The sequence below is a fragment of the Adiantum capillus-veneris genome, chromosome 1, assembly GCF_014529385.1.
Source record: "Adiantum capillus-veneris isolate H3 chromosome 1, ASM1452938v2, whole genome shotgun sequence".
In the NCBI taxonomy this organism is placed as follows: domain Eukaryota; kingdom Viridiplantae; phylum Streptophyta; class Polypodiopsida; order Polypodiales; family Pteridaceae; genus Adiantum; species Adiantum capillus-veneris.
This window is the reverse complement of record NC_140931.1, coordinates 100,167,865-100,184,432: the sequence shown is the minus strand read 5'-3', so window position 1 is coordinate 100,184,432 and position 16,568 is coordinate 100,167,865. Positions and strand designations below refer to the sequence as shown.

At 45.5% G+C, this 16,568-nt stretch overlaps 1 protein-coding gene across 5 annotated transcripts in view; it reads right to left on the bottom strand.

Annotated features, from left to right (window-relative positions):
- The window catches only part of LOC147465256 (serine/threonine-protein kinase CTR1-like), a 66,373-nt gene that overhangs the window by 21,647 nt on the left and 28,158 nt on the right, over nucleotides 1–16,568 (bottom strand). For all 5 annotated transcript variants that reach the window (XR_015189025.1, XM_086519153.1, XM_086519151.1 and 2 more), the window contains 4 exons: nucleotides 15,844–15,947; nucleotides 15,543–15,766; nucleotides 15,002–15,376; nucleotides 14,881–14,921 (listed from right to left, as the gene is read on the bottom strand). Coding sequence is in view for 4 of the 5 variants with exons in the window: in XM_086519153.1 (XP_086375279.1) it covers nucleotides 14,881–14,921; nucleotides 15,002–15,376; nucleotides 15,543–15,766; nucleotides 15,844–15,947 (744 nt within the window). In the remaining variant the exon portion in view is untranslated. The remainder of the gene's footprint in view (nucleotides 1–14,880; nucleotides 14,922–15,001; nucleotides 15,377–15,542; nucleotides 15,767–15,843; nucleotides 15,948–16,568) is intronic.

The following is a 16,568-nucleotide window of genomic DNA, read 5'->3' as shown; positions in this document are numbered from 1 at the left end:
ATCCCATTCCCAGTTACAGGTTCTTTTAAGTCATTGCTTTGTGTCGTATAGTCAAGTGTTAAAGAATCGGGTGAAAGCTAACGTCTACCACCCCATGGGCCGGTTTCACGGTTCCTCATTTTTACATGCTTTGCAAAAGAAAGAGGCCACTTTCAGATGGACCCAAAAAGAGATTTCAGCTTTTAATCTCTTAAAGGAAAAGATGACTTCAGATCCAATCATTGCTTTGCCAGATCTCAGGAAGTCATTTGTGGACTAGTGTGATGCTTGTGGCAGTAGCATTGGTGCAGTGCTAACGCAAGATGGCAGGGTAGTAGCCTATGAGAGCAGAATCTTGCAAGGGTCAGAGATGACCATGCAGGTCTATGAAGAAGAGCTATTGGCTGTGATTCATGCCCTCTTAAGGTGGAAACACTATCTGCTAGGTGCTGATTTTGTTGTCTAAACCGATCATCAGACCTTGCGATACTTTCTGACACAGTCAAAGCTATCGAAAAAGCATATGTGATGGGCAAACATTCTCTCCATGTTTCACTTCCCGATTGTGCATGTGGAAGGCAAGAAGAATGTTGTGGCTGATGCGTTATCAAGAAAGCCACAGCTGTGTCAATTCCTTATCATCATGAGCTTGATGACATGAAGGAACAGTATGCGAGTGACGAAGATTTTGCAAGGATCTTCAAACAGCTACAGGAAGGACAACGTCATGAGCACTACCTCCTCAGAGATGGTTTTATGATGATGCATGGCAGACTCTGTGTCACTAGGCCATTGCGACATAAGGTCATGGTAGAGAGTCATGTCCCACCGTATGCAGGGCATCGTGGTATAGATGCTACACTGAAAGCGGTTGAGACATTCTTTTATTGGCCTACCTTGAGGAGAGATGTGGATGCCTTTGTGCGAGCATGCGTGATTTGCCAAAAGGTCAAGTTTGACAGGCAAAAGGCACCAGGACTATTACAGCCATTGCCGATTCCAAATAAACCATGGAAAAGCATAGCTATGGATTTTATCTTTGATCTTCCCAGAACACAGACAGGAAATGATGGGATCTGGACCATTATTTGCAGATTCAGCAAACAAGCTCATTTCATTCATGTTAGGAAGAAGATAAAACCAGATCAGATGGCACGTCTCTTTATGTGCAATATCTTTAAGTACCATGGTATGCCACAATCGATTGTCAATGACAATGACCCACGGATAACAAGTCTATTCTGGAGAGGCATATTTGAGAATATGGACACTATGCTTAAGTTCTCATTGTCGTTTCATCCACAGACAGATGGGCAGTCAGAAGAGGCAAATTCTATTGTCTTGGATCTGCTTAAGTGCTATGTGTCAGAGCACAAGGCGAAGTGGGAGCAGTATTTGCCGTTGGTTGAATATGCGTACAATAACACAGTGCATTCTTCAACAGGCAAAGCACCTTTTGGAACTGTCGAAGGTCATGTGAAAGTTCCTCCCATTTTGCATACCAAGGAAAAGATCTTTTAGGCAAATCAATATGTACAGAATATGGATGAAATGTACCAGAAGATAAAGCATGCCCTTCAAAGGACACAAGCAAAGCAAAAGAAAGCTACTGATCTCCACCGTCGTGAATTGCTGTTTTCACTTGGTGATTGGATACTGTTGCGGTTTGAAAAGGCACGCTTAAAGAAGCGAAAGGTAAAGAAAGTCTCTTAACAAAGCTTAGTATGCGTTACTATGGGCCTTTTCAAGTAACAGAGAAGATCAGTGACGTTAGTTATAGGCTGAAACTGCCTGAGAACTGGAAGATTCACAATGCTTTTCACATGAGTCTTCTCAGACCATTTATTGGTGATGTGCCAGAGGATATGCCAGTTGAAGAGCAGCCAGAAGTTGAAGAGCTTGATGAAATTTTGGTCCCATAACAGATCATGGCACACAAGGAAAGAAAAGTCAAAGGCAAGGTTATAAGGCGATATTTGGTGAAGTTCAAGAACTATCCACCTATGGATGCAAAGTGGATGGAAGAGAGTGAACTGTAGAGTCACCAAATGTATTGCAGCTTTACCTTGAAGCCTTTGGTTTAACTTTCCTCATGCAAGAGAAGGTAGCGCTGAATTTATAGCTGGAAGGCTCATTTTTGAAGTCTCTGTCAACAAGTTAAGAGCTATGGAGTGCTTCCTTTCCCTCTTATGTAAAATGCGTGCCAGGAGTAGTTATGTTATGCCCCTCAAGTGGGCTTCTCATTTGACCAATGTACAATTGTGTGGGTTCATGCGCGATTGCCGAGGCAAGAGCCTCTTGCACAAGTACTGGATTAGCTAGTGCTAATCCCCGCAGGTACAAGTGAATTCAGAGAGGTTTCACGTAAGAAATCTCGTCCGATTCATAGGGCAAGTAGCCCTACATGTGCGGGAGCTCGAGGACTTGCTACGGATGCGACCGGCACCCGAAACGAAGCCCGACACAGGGAATTACAGCCTGCTGTGTATTTTTGCAGGTTAGAGTTTCGGCCCTAAACGGTCCCCAATACCCCAGGAGGTTCGGGGACACGAGGGGACTGTTGTAGAGGTGATCTGCCGCATTTTCAGGGCAGAAAACAGAGAATTCAGCGTGCTGCAGATTCTCGCCAGGTTTTGCAAAGTGTCCGTATGCGTCGGGGAAGTCATCTATTGCGTGGGGATACTGACTGTGAAGCGTCCTAGTACAGTTATGCTGCTGAAATCGGGCCAGAACAGATGGAATTCAGCCCAGATTGTGCGGGACAGCTTGTAGTAAATCACAGGTTTTATTTCCTCTGTTAAAGAATAAAGAAATACCGAAAGGGGCGCGAACCTTTGGGCCCTACATTCTAGCTTCCTAGCCGTGCTTTTGTTTTGAAGTGTAATCCCATTCCCAGTTACAGGTTCGTTTTAAGTCATTGCTTTGTGTCATATAGTCAAGTGTTAAAGAATCGGGTGAAAGCTAACGTCTACCGCCCCACGGGCCTCTCTCTCTCTCTCTCTCTCTCTCTCTCTCTCTCTCTCTCTCTCTCTCTCTCTCTCTCTCTCTCTCTCAGGTTCAGTTTCAGGAGCCTCGGACGAAGCTCTGGCTCTTTGACACTCTGGTGGCTTCTGCATTGCTTTATGGAGCTGAGATTTGGGGACCTTCGTTAGATCATCACGGGAGGACAAGCCACAGTGATGGATGGGGGGACATGGAGAAGCCTATGGTCTCTATATGATCTCACGGCTCATTAGAGCCAAGGCCTCAGTACCACATGCTATTGTTTGAGCAGAGCTAGCTGCCCCCCCACTAGTGGTTGAGGCGCTCACCAAATCGGTCTCCTTCATACACCGCATGTGGGAACTTCCCAGAGACAGATATGCCCGCCTTGCACTTGAGTCCTCTCGACAGTTAGCCATGCAAGGAGATACAGCATGCTGGTATGGGGAGATGACATCATGGTTTCAGGCGCATGGGTTCAGCATAGACAGATTGCCTTCCTTCCAGTACTCACTGGATGCACCCTCTCTGACTCTTACACAGTCCGAGATCACCGGGCTCATCCACCAGGACTTGACTCAGCTAGACACCAGGAGGACATGGATACAACCAGCACAGGAGCTGGCCACGAAGATGGCTCTCTACAGAGAGCATCTCCTCCAACTTACGATTGATGGTTTTGTGACGAGGCCCAGATACATGGACACCCACTTGTCTCATGGGATACGATGTGCTATCGGCCAAATACGTACATCTTCACACCAGCTACGGATCGAGACTGGGAGATACATCGGAGTACCAGCAAAGGCTAGGACATGCCCCCTGTGTGACATCGAGCCTGAGACACAGTTGCACTACACATGCCACTGTCCCGTCTACTACGAGATACGAGGCCGCTTCCGTTGCTTTGTTCAGAGAGGGCTTTGGACCATTCTCCAGAGTCATGCAGTACGAGGATAAGAGATGCTTGGGTTTGTTTTTGCTCGAGCTACGCAGACACAGAGAGAGCCTGACGAGAGGAGAGGCTAGCCAGTCCCAGAGACAGATCACAGATTTCTTTAGAGTTGCCACTGGACACCCGGAGGAGTTACTACCACAGCAGAGCTCGTCGTCTCACACCAGAGGCACACTGATCGATCGAGCGACTGAGCTGGGAAGATCCAGACACCCACGACCGCGGAGGACTACACAACATCGACGAAGGCTGCATCAGAGGATTCGGATCACTTTGGCTCGACGTGCACGACGCCCGATCAGACTACTGACCATGGAGGAGATTGATGCTGGATCTCTTGTGATCTAGCTATCCCAGCTAGCTGCTTAGTTCACACCTAGTAGTTTAGGATTCCATAGTGACTTTGTCATTTCATTTTTGCCATTGTTGTCATCTTGTCACTCTGACTCTGACTTTGTATCAGATCCACCACATTGTAACTTTCTGGTCTCATAGGTCACTTTGGCCTTTTGAAGACGTTAATATAACATTTCATTTCTCTCTCTCTCTCTCTCTCTCTCTCTCTCTCTCTCTCTCTCTCTCTCTCTCTCTCTCTCTCTCTCTCTCTCTCTCTCTCTCGCGCTGCACAGTCCACAGCTTTTTGACTTCAATGATCTCTTCCAAAGTCTCCACACACCAAAAAGAAGTAATAACAATGTGATCTCTCTTTACACAGCAAAATAACGATCTGATTAAGCAACGAGCTCTGCAGGAAGCAGAAACACGAATTGAAAAATTTTTAATTAAGTGCAAAAATCGGGAAACGGTGCAGAAATTTCAGAATTTCTCCCTCTCCCTCTCCTATTGTAGTTCTCAAACATGAAGAAGCAAAATGACAAGGATGACCCTCTCGAGGATGCCGTTCAAAAATGCAAAGAAGAAATGCATGAGACAATTAGCAAGATTAATCGCAACCTCCTAGGCACAATAAAGACACTCGAAGAACACATGTCGATCCAAGAAAGCACCATAAACACACTTGAGGATCATGTGACGGCCCAAGATGAGGAGATCGTGTTATTCAAGAAGGAGCTTGCAAAGGTGCGATCACGAAACACACTCGAAGAGCTCCGAGAGCTTCAATCCTCACTAATTGAAGAACTCAACATGATTAAAAGAACAAGTGCGGGCCATCAAAGAAGGGGAGGAGCAACACAAAGAAATGACGACTTCTTGGGTGGATGTTATTACAAAGACCCAACACAAAGTGCACGAGGATGAGAAATGGAAAGGCAAAGGCAAGGAAACAACCCCCACACCCACCATCATTAACTTGGCACTAGAAGAGGAGCAAAGGAGGTGTGTGCATGCCTTACATGTGAGGATTTGTGGCCTCAAAGACCAAGATAATGTTGATGAAGAGGTAAAAGAACTCATGACTACGATGGGGGTTAATGAGCCGACCCATATGAGGGCTTGGAGAGTGGGTAATAAGAAAAGTGGAAGCAAGGGAGAAACCTCAAAGGTAAGGGCACTTATCCTTCGTTTTCCCTCCATAGAAGTAAAGGACTTTTTGAAGAAGAGACCAATTCTGAAGAAGAGGGTATGTTTATTGGAGATGACCTCACGCTCTCGCAGATTGCTCATTTGTAGGAGGTAATGCCGTATATTAGAGCAACAAGGGAACAAAGTAAAATTACATTTTACCGAGATGGAAGGGTGGTGATATTGGAGCAACGCTCTGCATGACGGTGCGAGATCTATGGGACGAAATTGGCAGCATTCAATTGTAATGGGTCTCTTCATCTTGATGTAGGGGCATTTGAGGACAGCTTTACAAGGAGAGACATCGTCTTTTACTCAGAGACACACTAGGCACCACGACAGCATATACCACATGAGTACACTGAGTACGAGAGATATCTGATGGAGATGGGGGCCACACATGGATTGGCCATACTTAATGGCCTACAACAATTTTCTGCAACAGTTGGGTTTACTTGCTTCCCACATAGACATGGAGCTAGCACAATGGACTATGTCATGGCTCAACTAAGCTTTATCCCATATAAACAGAATTTCACGATTGGACCCAAGCCCACTGGCATAGCAGTGGATCATGCTCTCTTGACATGGACCATTTGAAGAAGGGGTGGATCCATGGGGCATCATAGTTCCTTGTCCATGGAGCCCAACCCTGAATTGGAACATCCCACTCCACCTAACGGATTAGAGGATCTGCTTGAGTGGTGAAAGCTAACAAGTCTATGCCTTGTTATGTAGTCTCTATTCAATGTTTGCATGAGGATTCCCAAACTTCCAATGTACTTACAGTAGCTGGCTCCAGTGTGCCACCTAGCTCAGAAGCAAGTGTCAAGGTCATAGAGGTTGATGACTCGGCTGCTCCTATAGTGAAAGCCTTCGGGTTTGGTGAGCCTATAAAGGACCATAGAAGAGGACATAAGTCTCCTTTACAGAAGCTCGCCCAAATCTCAACCTCCTCCATATCTAGCTCTTCGACCAAGGCAAAGCTCACCTCTGTCTGATGAACTATCCTTTGACAAGCTTCCCTGAGAATGGCTACAAGAAGCGTACGCAGATTTCAACATTGATCAATCATCAAACACCAACTCATGATGTCTCTATGTAACAAACTTGGACACCCCAAGTCAAGATTCTACCGCGACACAACAAAGATTCACTTCAAAAAAGTTCACAAAAACGACACGGCCCAGCGTAGTTCTGTGCCAAGAGGTATTGGCCCCAAAGACTGGCGCCCCTTTCGGTATTTCTTTTTATATTAATCTGTGTTCAAAGTACAAAGAGGGCCCACGGGTACTCACTCTCAACTCTACGTCCAGATGCTCTGAGAAGTGAGCCCCTAAGGCCACTTATAAAGGTTACATGGGGTTGCTAAAAGCAAAGCCCCCAAAAGCTTCTCAAACTCAAAAGCAAGAGCCTCCAAAAGCTGCCAGCGTAATTTGCAGAGAATGCAGCGCGTTTTGCGGCCGTCCGTACAGTCAATGTAAAACGCAGAGGTCCGTACAGCCAACGTGATTCGCGGATATCTGTAAGGCAGCCACGTCAGCAAGTTCCTTTGCTTTATTTTAATGTGTCCCCTTGGTCCCCTCGTCACTTGGCCATAAGTTGGGACAACTTATATGGTTACCACGTCACCAGTTTGTGACATACCCCCCTCTTGAAAGAATTGTAATCGCCCTCGATTACGCCTGCAATACAGACAGAGGCCATAAACTGTCTTAGTAAACACTGATTGTTAGTACCGACGCACTAGACACGACACATCTAGCACTTGTACAAATCGACAATCACATCACCAGACATCACATGGCATCACATGACAAATCACATTCAAATTCATTCCAAATCTCAAACCATGATTAATCGGCAACGTATTTAGTAATTGCATCTAGATGCCCGATTAACTAATCCTTATTGCAATCATGTCTATAGAGATTTATGAGACTGAAATGTTGCAGTCATTTCGTCTTTCAGTTCCTACACTCAAACAAGTCGAGTACAAATCAATCAGTTTCATTTTTGGGAATTCCAGTTCATAAAGTCAAACTGCAGAATACTGTCAGCCCATCAGTATCCCTGAAGAAACCCAAAGGAACATCAGTGACTCTATCTGTAGCAGGCTACAGTGTCACTTTCATAGGACACACAGTTGGTACAGTTGGTCTGGTCTGTTTCACACTGGACAGACTCTCTGGGTTGGGCATTGACACGTGGCAGGGATACGGACGGTGGTCTAGTGGACATCAAAGCCAGGTCATCACCACCACTCAGTTTGGAGATAGACTTAGATGACTAAATTTATGAGCCGTTGGTGGCTCTTTATGGTTGTACATATGAGTAGTAGTTGTTGGGTCATACAGATCATCGTCTTCATATATGGTCCAACGTCGTCGTCTAGAGTAGTGAGTCTATACACACAGCACGTCTGCACCATCCCTGCACATCTGAGCCTCGACACCCCCATTGTACCCGTGAGTTTTGGGTTGGAGCTGAGTGTGTTGCCACGCCAGAGTCTGTATTGGTTCCTTTCAGATAGTCGAGTCCATATGTTCTGGTATGTTGCTGTGTCTCTGTGTTTATTTGTTGTTATCTGTTGTTTCCTGTGTTTCAATTCTGTTTTGAGTGAGATGTCACGAACATTGCACTGAGGAGCAAGAGAGCACGACATACTATCCTCGCTACAGATACTCTCATTTTTGGCACGCCCAGTGGGACCTCAATTGAAGTCTCACTCTCTATTGAGTACAAATCGAGGAGCTAGCTGGTTTTTACCTAGCCTCGCCTACTTCACCTTGCACCGTGCAGCCTGCTAGTCTGGTCCAGTTCACCCTAGACAGCTTAGTCTAGCTGACCTAGTCTCTCGCCCTGCTCGTTTGGTCCTCTCTCGCCCCGATCCAACCAACTCTCGTCCTGATCTAGTCCTTCCTCGTCCCTGGTCCAGCCATGTGGTCTAGTCACTCGCCTTGGTCTAGTAGAGTCTAGACCGGTGTTCAGCCAATTAAAGGTCTTCTTGCCCAAAGCTTGGTTGGGTTTGTGGTCACTGCATGACACATACAAGGCGGTTATTAGAGCGTCAAAGCGCACTATTGAATCCTCTGAAGTACAACAAAAGGCGTCAACCCTTGGTACCGAGTAGAAGTCCGTAGAAGTCCACCAACCTCATCACCCATACCTCCACATACGGCATCATCCATTCCTCCACGGTTCTACATCTTCTAGGTCACCTTCCCCAGTAAAGCCCTCTCCCATTTTCTTACAGCAAGCTATTGGGCAACAGGCGCCTCAGCAAGAGGCTATGGAGGAGTTGACTATTGTTTTGGCCAAGGTAAACATCAAATTTCCTACTTTCAAGGGACTCTCCTCAGAAGATGCAGACGACCATGCAAGGAGGTTTGTATCTCTCTGTAGAGGTCGTGCTCTTAATAGAGAAGATGCTTATTTGGTGTTGTTTCCATCAACCTTGGATGGTTTAGCAAACAAGTGGTACAGTCAGTTTGCAGAGAATCACTTTCCCACTTGGGCAGCTTTAAGAAAACAATTATGTGCAGCATTCAGGCCAGGTGACTTCCAGCAAAAGGTTTTGGATCAGTTGGCCAACATGGTGCTCCAGCCAGAGGAGACTTTTGCAAATCTCATGCCTAAAACCAAGTCTCCGGTTGCCAAGCTTCCTCAGCCACTAGGGTTATGGTCAAGAACTGGGTAGAGAAAGCTCTTCCAAAGACATCTCAGCAGAAACTACGCGAAAGTCTTCGACCTGAAGCATCTCTGGAGGAGTTTATAGCGGCCGCTACCAGAATAGGAGGAGCAAGGAGCCTATTCAAGGACCCCCTTCAGGTGGAGACTGCCTCAACACTCACAGAAAATCCCTCTTACCCCTTGCTTTCTTTACGCAAGGAGTTCGAAGCATTGCAGTTACAAAGAGCACTTCAAGAGGAGAGGTCCTTCTCTCGTAGACCGGAAAAATTCCCACAGCAAGAGGCTTTAGAACAAATCAAGCAGGAGCTAGAAGAGCTCCAAGCACAGCAAGACACTGAGTTGCCGATGGTGTGGTGTACCTCTTGTCGCTCTCCAGGGCATCCTCCTCAGGACTACCCACTTCGAGCTTACTGCCATTTCTGCGAGAAACTAGCCATGATGACAAAGAGTGCTATTATCTGAAGGGAATGCGACAACTACAACAGCGCCTCACCCCCAACCTTCAACAATGGTTGACGCCTGCATCCAACATGGTTTCACCCTATGGTCATCAAAACACTATGCCACCTCAGCTGACAACACCTCCTATGCAAGGTATGCACAACAACTTTGCACCTCCCAGCTTTTATCATGCTAATGCTCCTTCAGTTCCCCAAAGCTTCTACACATCAGCATCCGTTCCCATGCAACAAGGGCCGAGACCACCTCGCCCCTCCAATAGGCCAATTTTATGCTACATGTGCGGGGAATATGGACATTATCATAGCAAATGTGCGTTGCCATAAGGGTCCCCTCCTTGCCAACACTGCCATGAAGCTAAGGATCACTATAGTAAGGACTGCCCAAAACAACACGCACCCACATCTGCAAGCACAAGCCAGAACCAGCAGGAGTTTACATTCCCAAAGATCAACCTAGTCACAGTAAGACCATTCCACAGGCCCCGCCTTCCACTCTTGTAGTTGCCTCTCAAAATGGGTTTAAGCAGGTGGAAGAGCTTGCTGGTGTGCTCACACGGGCACAAAGAGCAGCTCTTGGTCTTAGCCTCCCTGACGGTCCAACTTTTTCATCTCCAATCACACCAATGAGTCAACCTCCCCTATTAGCTGACAAACCAGCACGTAGTGCCAAGAGTCAACCTACCTCTCTTCTCTAAGATATTGATGGTGCCTTCATGGAAGCAGTAGAGGACTTGCAGAAGCTCAAGATACCAGAGCAAGCACTGACCAAAAGAGAGAAGCCTACAACAGAGACTATCTTGAAAAACACCTTTCAGCAAGTGTCATTGTACGACGTGCTTCGACTTGATGCATATTTTCGAAGTGACACCCTTTCCGTCATTCCATCTCTGTATCTTGATGCACGGTCTAGTGGCGGGCACCTACCAGTGCAGCCCTTAGAGTTCTATATGATATCATTTCCCGCTGCTCCGCTCACTGATTATAGGAGTCCTCGTCTCACCGCATCTATTCTAGGGAGCGACTTCTCCGGTGTCATAGTGGATGGTGGGTCGGATATCAACTTGATGCTCGAATTCACTATGTTGGCATTGGGTCTCCAGCCTACCTGGCCCGCTCCCTTTACAGTGACTTTGGCAGACCAAAGGACTGTCTATCCTGTGTGAATAGTAGACAAGCTCCCTCTGCAGGTACAGGACTTCACATTCAACCTAGATTTTGTTGTGGTTTGCCTCCCTGAGATAGAGAACGGATTTCCATTACTCATTCGAAGACCTTGGCTCCGACACACAAAGGCATTACATGATTGGGGAACTGATTCAATGTGGATAGGTAGCCGGGGCTATCCAATGAAACTTATTCGCCTTGAAGGGGAAATGGATCCGGTGGTGAATCATAGTTCTCTATCAATGGAGTCAACTCCCCAACTGAACCAGCCTACTCCACCGGATGGACCAGAAGCAGACCTGCTGGAGTGGTTGGAGGCTACCCACTCTATGCCTTGCTATGTGGTCTCCATTCAAGCCTTGCCAGCGGATACACCATCTTCCAGTGTTGCTACAATGGCTCACCCCAAAGCACCGACTCCATTGCTCCCAGAGGTTGATAGCTCAGCTGGTCCCTCAGCAGAAGCCTTTGGACTTGGTGAGCCTATCAAAGACCATCGAAGGGGTAAGAAATCTCCTTTACAAGAGTTCACCCACGCCACACCCTCAGCCTCACCTGTGTCTGATACCCTACCCAAGTCCAAGCTATCCTATGTCTTCAACGGGCTTCCACCGGGATGGTTACAAGAAGAGTATGCCGACTTCAATATCGATCAGACGCCAGCTCATGATATTCCGAAGCTCACAGAGACGGCAAGGTCTTCTCTCCTGAAACATCCTCGTCAACTACGCCGCCTGACCCCGTCAGAGAAGTCAATATAGGCACCCCTAACAACCATCAGCCCATCCTGTTAGTCGCTTGGTTATGGGACCACCCCGTGCTACTCGACCAAGTAATCTCTTTCGTGCACTCTTTCAAGGATGTGTTTGCCTGGTCTTACCACGATTTGGAAGGAATCCAAGCAAAGTTAGGGCCACACAATCCCTCTGGTTGAGGGGGCTAAGCCCGTCAGAGGACAAGCTTACAAGCTCAACCCCAAGTATGCAGAAGCAGTTAAAGTCGAGTTAGAAAAAATGTAAGAAGCAGGTATTATTGTGCCAGTGGAGCACTCAGAATGGTTGTCACCTACGGTTATCGCTCCCAAGAAGCAGTCCAACAAAATTCGAGTTTGCGTCGACTACCGGGCTCTGAATAAGGTGACAATCCCGGATGGATTTCCGACCCCTTTCACTGAGAGAGTCATGGAAGATGTCGTTGGACATGTCCTGTACAGTTTCATGGACACGTTCAGCAGCTACAATCAATTAGGAATACATCTTGACGACCAGGGAAAGATAGCTTTTGTCACTCCATGGGAAATTTTTATGTACAAAAGAATTTCCTTTGGGCTGAAAAACGCTCCTCCTTCATTCAATCGTATTGTCTACATCGTATTTCGTCCCCTGCTCAACGACAATCTCAGATGGATAGTTTTTCCACCTTCTCTGGCGCCCAATGTTCCACACCGGTGGAAAACTTGGAGGAGCACCTAGCTCAACTCTCTGCAGTCTTCTCGAAGTGTCGCGAGGCGCGCCTTAACCTCAATCCAAACAAGTGCCACTTTTTGGTGACTCAAGGTACGCTTTTAGGTCATGTCGTGTCTGTTGAAGGTTTAGCACCTGGCCCTGAGAAAATAGTGGCCATTTTAAGATTGCCTCCTCCACTTGATCCCAAAGGTGTTCAAAGCTTTCTAGGCCATACATGCTATCATCAAAGGTTCATTCGCATGTATATAGAGGTTGCCCAACCCTTGACTCGCCTGACTAGTGCTGTTGTAACTGAATCCCAAGCTTTTGCCTATCTCAAAAAGCGCCTAACTGAGGCACCTATTTTCGTTGCTCCTGATTGGTCCACTCCTTTTCATGTCCATACTGATGCTAGAAAATTTGCGGTCGGCGCGGTTTTGACTCAGCCTAGCAAGGAGTTCAACCTAGATCGCCCAGTCCACTATGCCAGTCGCCTGCTCACAAAGGCTGAGCGCAACTAGAGCACCACAAAAAGGGAAGGTTTGGCTATGGTGTATTCTTTACAAAAGTTTCGTCATTACTTGTTAGGGGTTCACTTCACTATCATCACAGATCATCATGCGCTGCGCTATCTTCTGAATAAACCTCAAGTTGCAGGAAGAGTCTCGAACTGAAAAGATGCCTGGAGCTGGTCTGTGGAGCTGGTCTGCATCATCTCTTGCAACCTTTTCTAGTGTTAAGGCTGCCTCAAAAACCAGATTTGTTATGAAAATTCCCATTTCAAAGCCTCTACTTTAGCAATGCCATTGCTTCTCTCTCTTTCAGCTCATTCAATTTAGCTTCATTTTTCTCACTTAAAGATGCAAACACCTCTTATGATGTGGCCTTTATGTTGACACGTGTTTCTCTTCCTTTAAGCTCGAACAATTCCACTTTAGTATTCTCTAAATCCGGCATCACGGCAGTAGATATCCTTAGGTTCACATTGGATGGACTCTAATCCAAGTAGTGACACGTGGCACAGACCGGCAGTGGTGATCTAGTGAACACCATGGCTAGTTCACCGCCACCACAGTTTGGAGATAGGCCTAGCTGGACTGTCAAGGATATTTTGTTACCTGTTGGCTGCTCTTTATGGTTGTATATATACTTGGTTGGTTCTAGTCGTCGGGGCATCATACTTTCTATGAGTCTAGAGTCTTGTGTCTTGTATTTAGTCTAGAGTATTGTGTCTTGTGTTCAGTCTAGCACCGCACATCTGCACTCTCCCCAAAGCTTGCATCCGTACGTACGTACGGATCCGTACAGTACGGTACAACCGTACGGTACGGTTCTGTACGTATGGATAGGTAGTGTACGTTTTTCTTTTTTCTTTTTTTTCTTTCTCCCAACAATTTTTTTTTTTTTGTTTTTTTTGTTTTTTAGGGACATCTTGCCATTAGTATCTAGATTTTAGACGTATTCAATCGAATACAGAATGGGGAGGTAGTAGCGGGATATTCCATTCGGGATGGCTACTTAATGAAGAAAACGTTGTTGTGCGTTACACAGCCGTTGAGATTGTTTTTAGGAACCAGATTGAAGCAGTATCTAATGGATGTTTGAAGTAGTATCTATGTCTAGACTCTATGTAGTTCCTAGTATGTATAGGCTGAAAAAGGCTAAAGTCACTATTCTTTTTGTTGTTACAAATGTTATGTACTGGTCACGTACCTTAAAGGCCGATCCATACAAAAGTACGTACCTTACGTATTGATTACGTACCGTACACTCCGTACCTTTCCACCTTGCTCTCCCCACACAGTTGGAGCCTCGACACCCCCATTGTACCTGTGAATCTTGGGCTTGGAGCTGAGTGTGCCGCCAACCAGAGTCTGTATCAGTTTCATGAGTTAGTTGAGTTCCATTGAGTTCTGAATTTGTTGTTCCATTGTTTTATTGCTTGCTCCATTGCTTGATAGTGTTTTCATTCTATTGGAGTGAGGTTTCATGCATATTGCATTGAGGAGCACCCACAGTAGAAAGCACGACATACTTTTCCTGCTACATGTACATGGATACAACCTCCTACATAGGAATCTCTAACACGTGCTTCTCATGCCATGCACACATGTTACACTTTACAACCACATGCTACATATTGTAGCCCACATGCAACTTGCCCCTTTCTAACGGTGGTGCATATCCCTCTTGCCTTAATTTCCACATTCCATCATTGAGCCTATATAAGGCAACTATGCTAAACTCGTACTCTCTCTCTTATCCTAATCAATCAAGCAAAATAATTTCATTGTATTGAGTACACTATCTCTAATCTACTCACTCCTTATTGTTATGATGCTCTCACAATGATGAATGCCTCATTGGACTATCCACCATATTACAGAGATCTCTTCTTGTTGAAACATTGATAGTAGCACACCCCTACTGACATGGTGTTTCCCCGTTTCAACTCTCAGAAACTTTGGCGTTTCCGTTTCCGTTTTCGTTCCACTTCCACGTTTCGTTTCCCACACCTCCGGTTGACATATTTGTGTACAATATACATGTATAAGGCCTAAGTTAATGCAAATCCTGATGGCATTTAGTATCATCTTTGACCATAAAATCCAAATGTTCACGTTCATTGCTACTGTCAAGGTAAAAAGAAAAAGAGATAAGGGGAAAATTGTCTTACAGAACCATTCCAATCAGCCCGATGCACCGTTCCAAAAGACCCTGTTATATTGCACATTCAAGAAATTATATGATGATTCTCAAAAAGTGATAAAGAGAAAGCGTTCTGAGTGAAAAGACACCTGCTCCAATGCGCTCCTTCAGTTTAAGTTCATCCCAGGCAATGTCTAAACCATCTAATGCCAACGACTGTTCAAGATTCCTGGCTCTTATAATAGCTCCTCCACTTTCCACTGACAACTCTCTTTGCCTCTCATCCAAAATATCCAATTCTGTAAACGAATCAGGCAAAGATGGGGCTTGGCCAGATTTTTTATCTTGCATTGTGCTATTTTGTGAAATGTAATCAATGTTGATTACTGCGGAAGGAAAATGTTTGTGTGCATTTTGATCTCTAAATGCACTGTTGAGTGCTCCATAAACACCTTCTATCTTCCCTACAACTTGAGAAGGCATTTTTCCACCTACTGCACAATTTTGCTGATATAACTTTCCTCCTGCACACAAATTGCTAGATGAGTTCTTCCAAAGACAAAACCTGTCAGGCTTGTTCTTTGAAAAGGCTGACAGAAAAAGCAGTGCATGCAGTTAAAACCCTTTCAACACAAAACATTATGTTAAAAGAACTTTCATCTGGAGAAGGCTTGAACAATCAAGGCTTGCCTCGTTCAACAGCAGACGGACTCTGCCAATCAAGCTCACACCCAAAACCATCAGCAGCTCCAAATTCCTTTGGGAAACCTGATGACCACAGTCCATTCTGTCCAGCCAAATTCAACTCTGGTAGATGCAAGGGTGACGTAATTGTTGGTAAACTTTGGGTCTTCAGAAAAACGAATGGATTGCTCAAATCTCCAGGGTTACAGATTAGATCCACGAGTAGCTCCCTGTGAAAAACTTCAAGTCATAAATGTAATTACCACTAGTTAGAAAACTGCAACTGGGATACTTTAGGAATTACCACCTTTCAGCCTCACAAAAGACGAGGCAGGAGAAACCATCAGCATTCCCACAATGCAAACAACCACGGGTTATCCGACAAGGAAGGTTTACGCTGTCAGCTAGTGCCTGGAAAAATGATAGCCAGAACTAAGCACTCCTGGTTAATGTTCATAAACTTAGAGGTTGTTCCTACTGCCTTCTAAAACAATCGAGGTTCCCTAAACGTACTCAAGTTCTAACAAATATTGATATAAGTAAGAAATCAGCAAGCTACCATGACCTGTCACATACTTTCAGCAAAAGCAACAACTAACAAAAGTTAACAGAAATTGTAGCATAACGAATGCAAAACCCCTTGTGCATTTTAGTTAGAGCCTAGTACCTACAGACAATAAAGGAAAAAGTACCGACTTCTCAGGTTAAAAAATAGAAAGCAGTCGTTGGAAAAACATTTCAGCAGGCTGTGGTTACACTGGTTCTCCCTTGTCACGTGATAAACTGGCAACCATTCTCAACTTGAAAACTTGTACAACACAAATCAAAAATTAATACTTGAAAATCTTTCACATCTTTGAGAGTCACACTTGATGCTGATAGTGTGTCTAAGTAGAGGTTGAACCTAGGATCCTGTCTCTATGTCCGAGCCTGCTCAGTGACTCTACCTTTCCATGTATATGACTATGTTGGCTCTGACCCCCGCTGTCTTTCTAATGCTACAATTCTCCTGTGGCTGGTACGATTGATCTC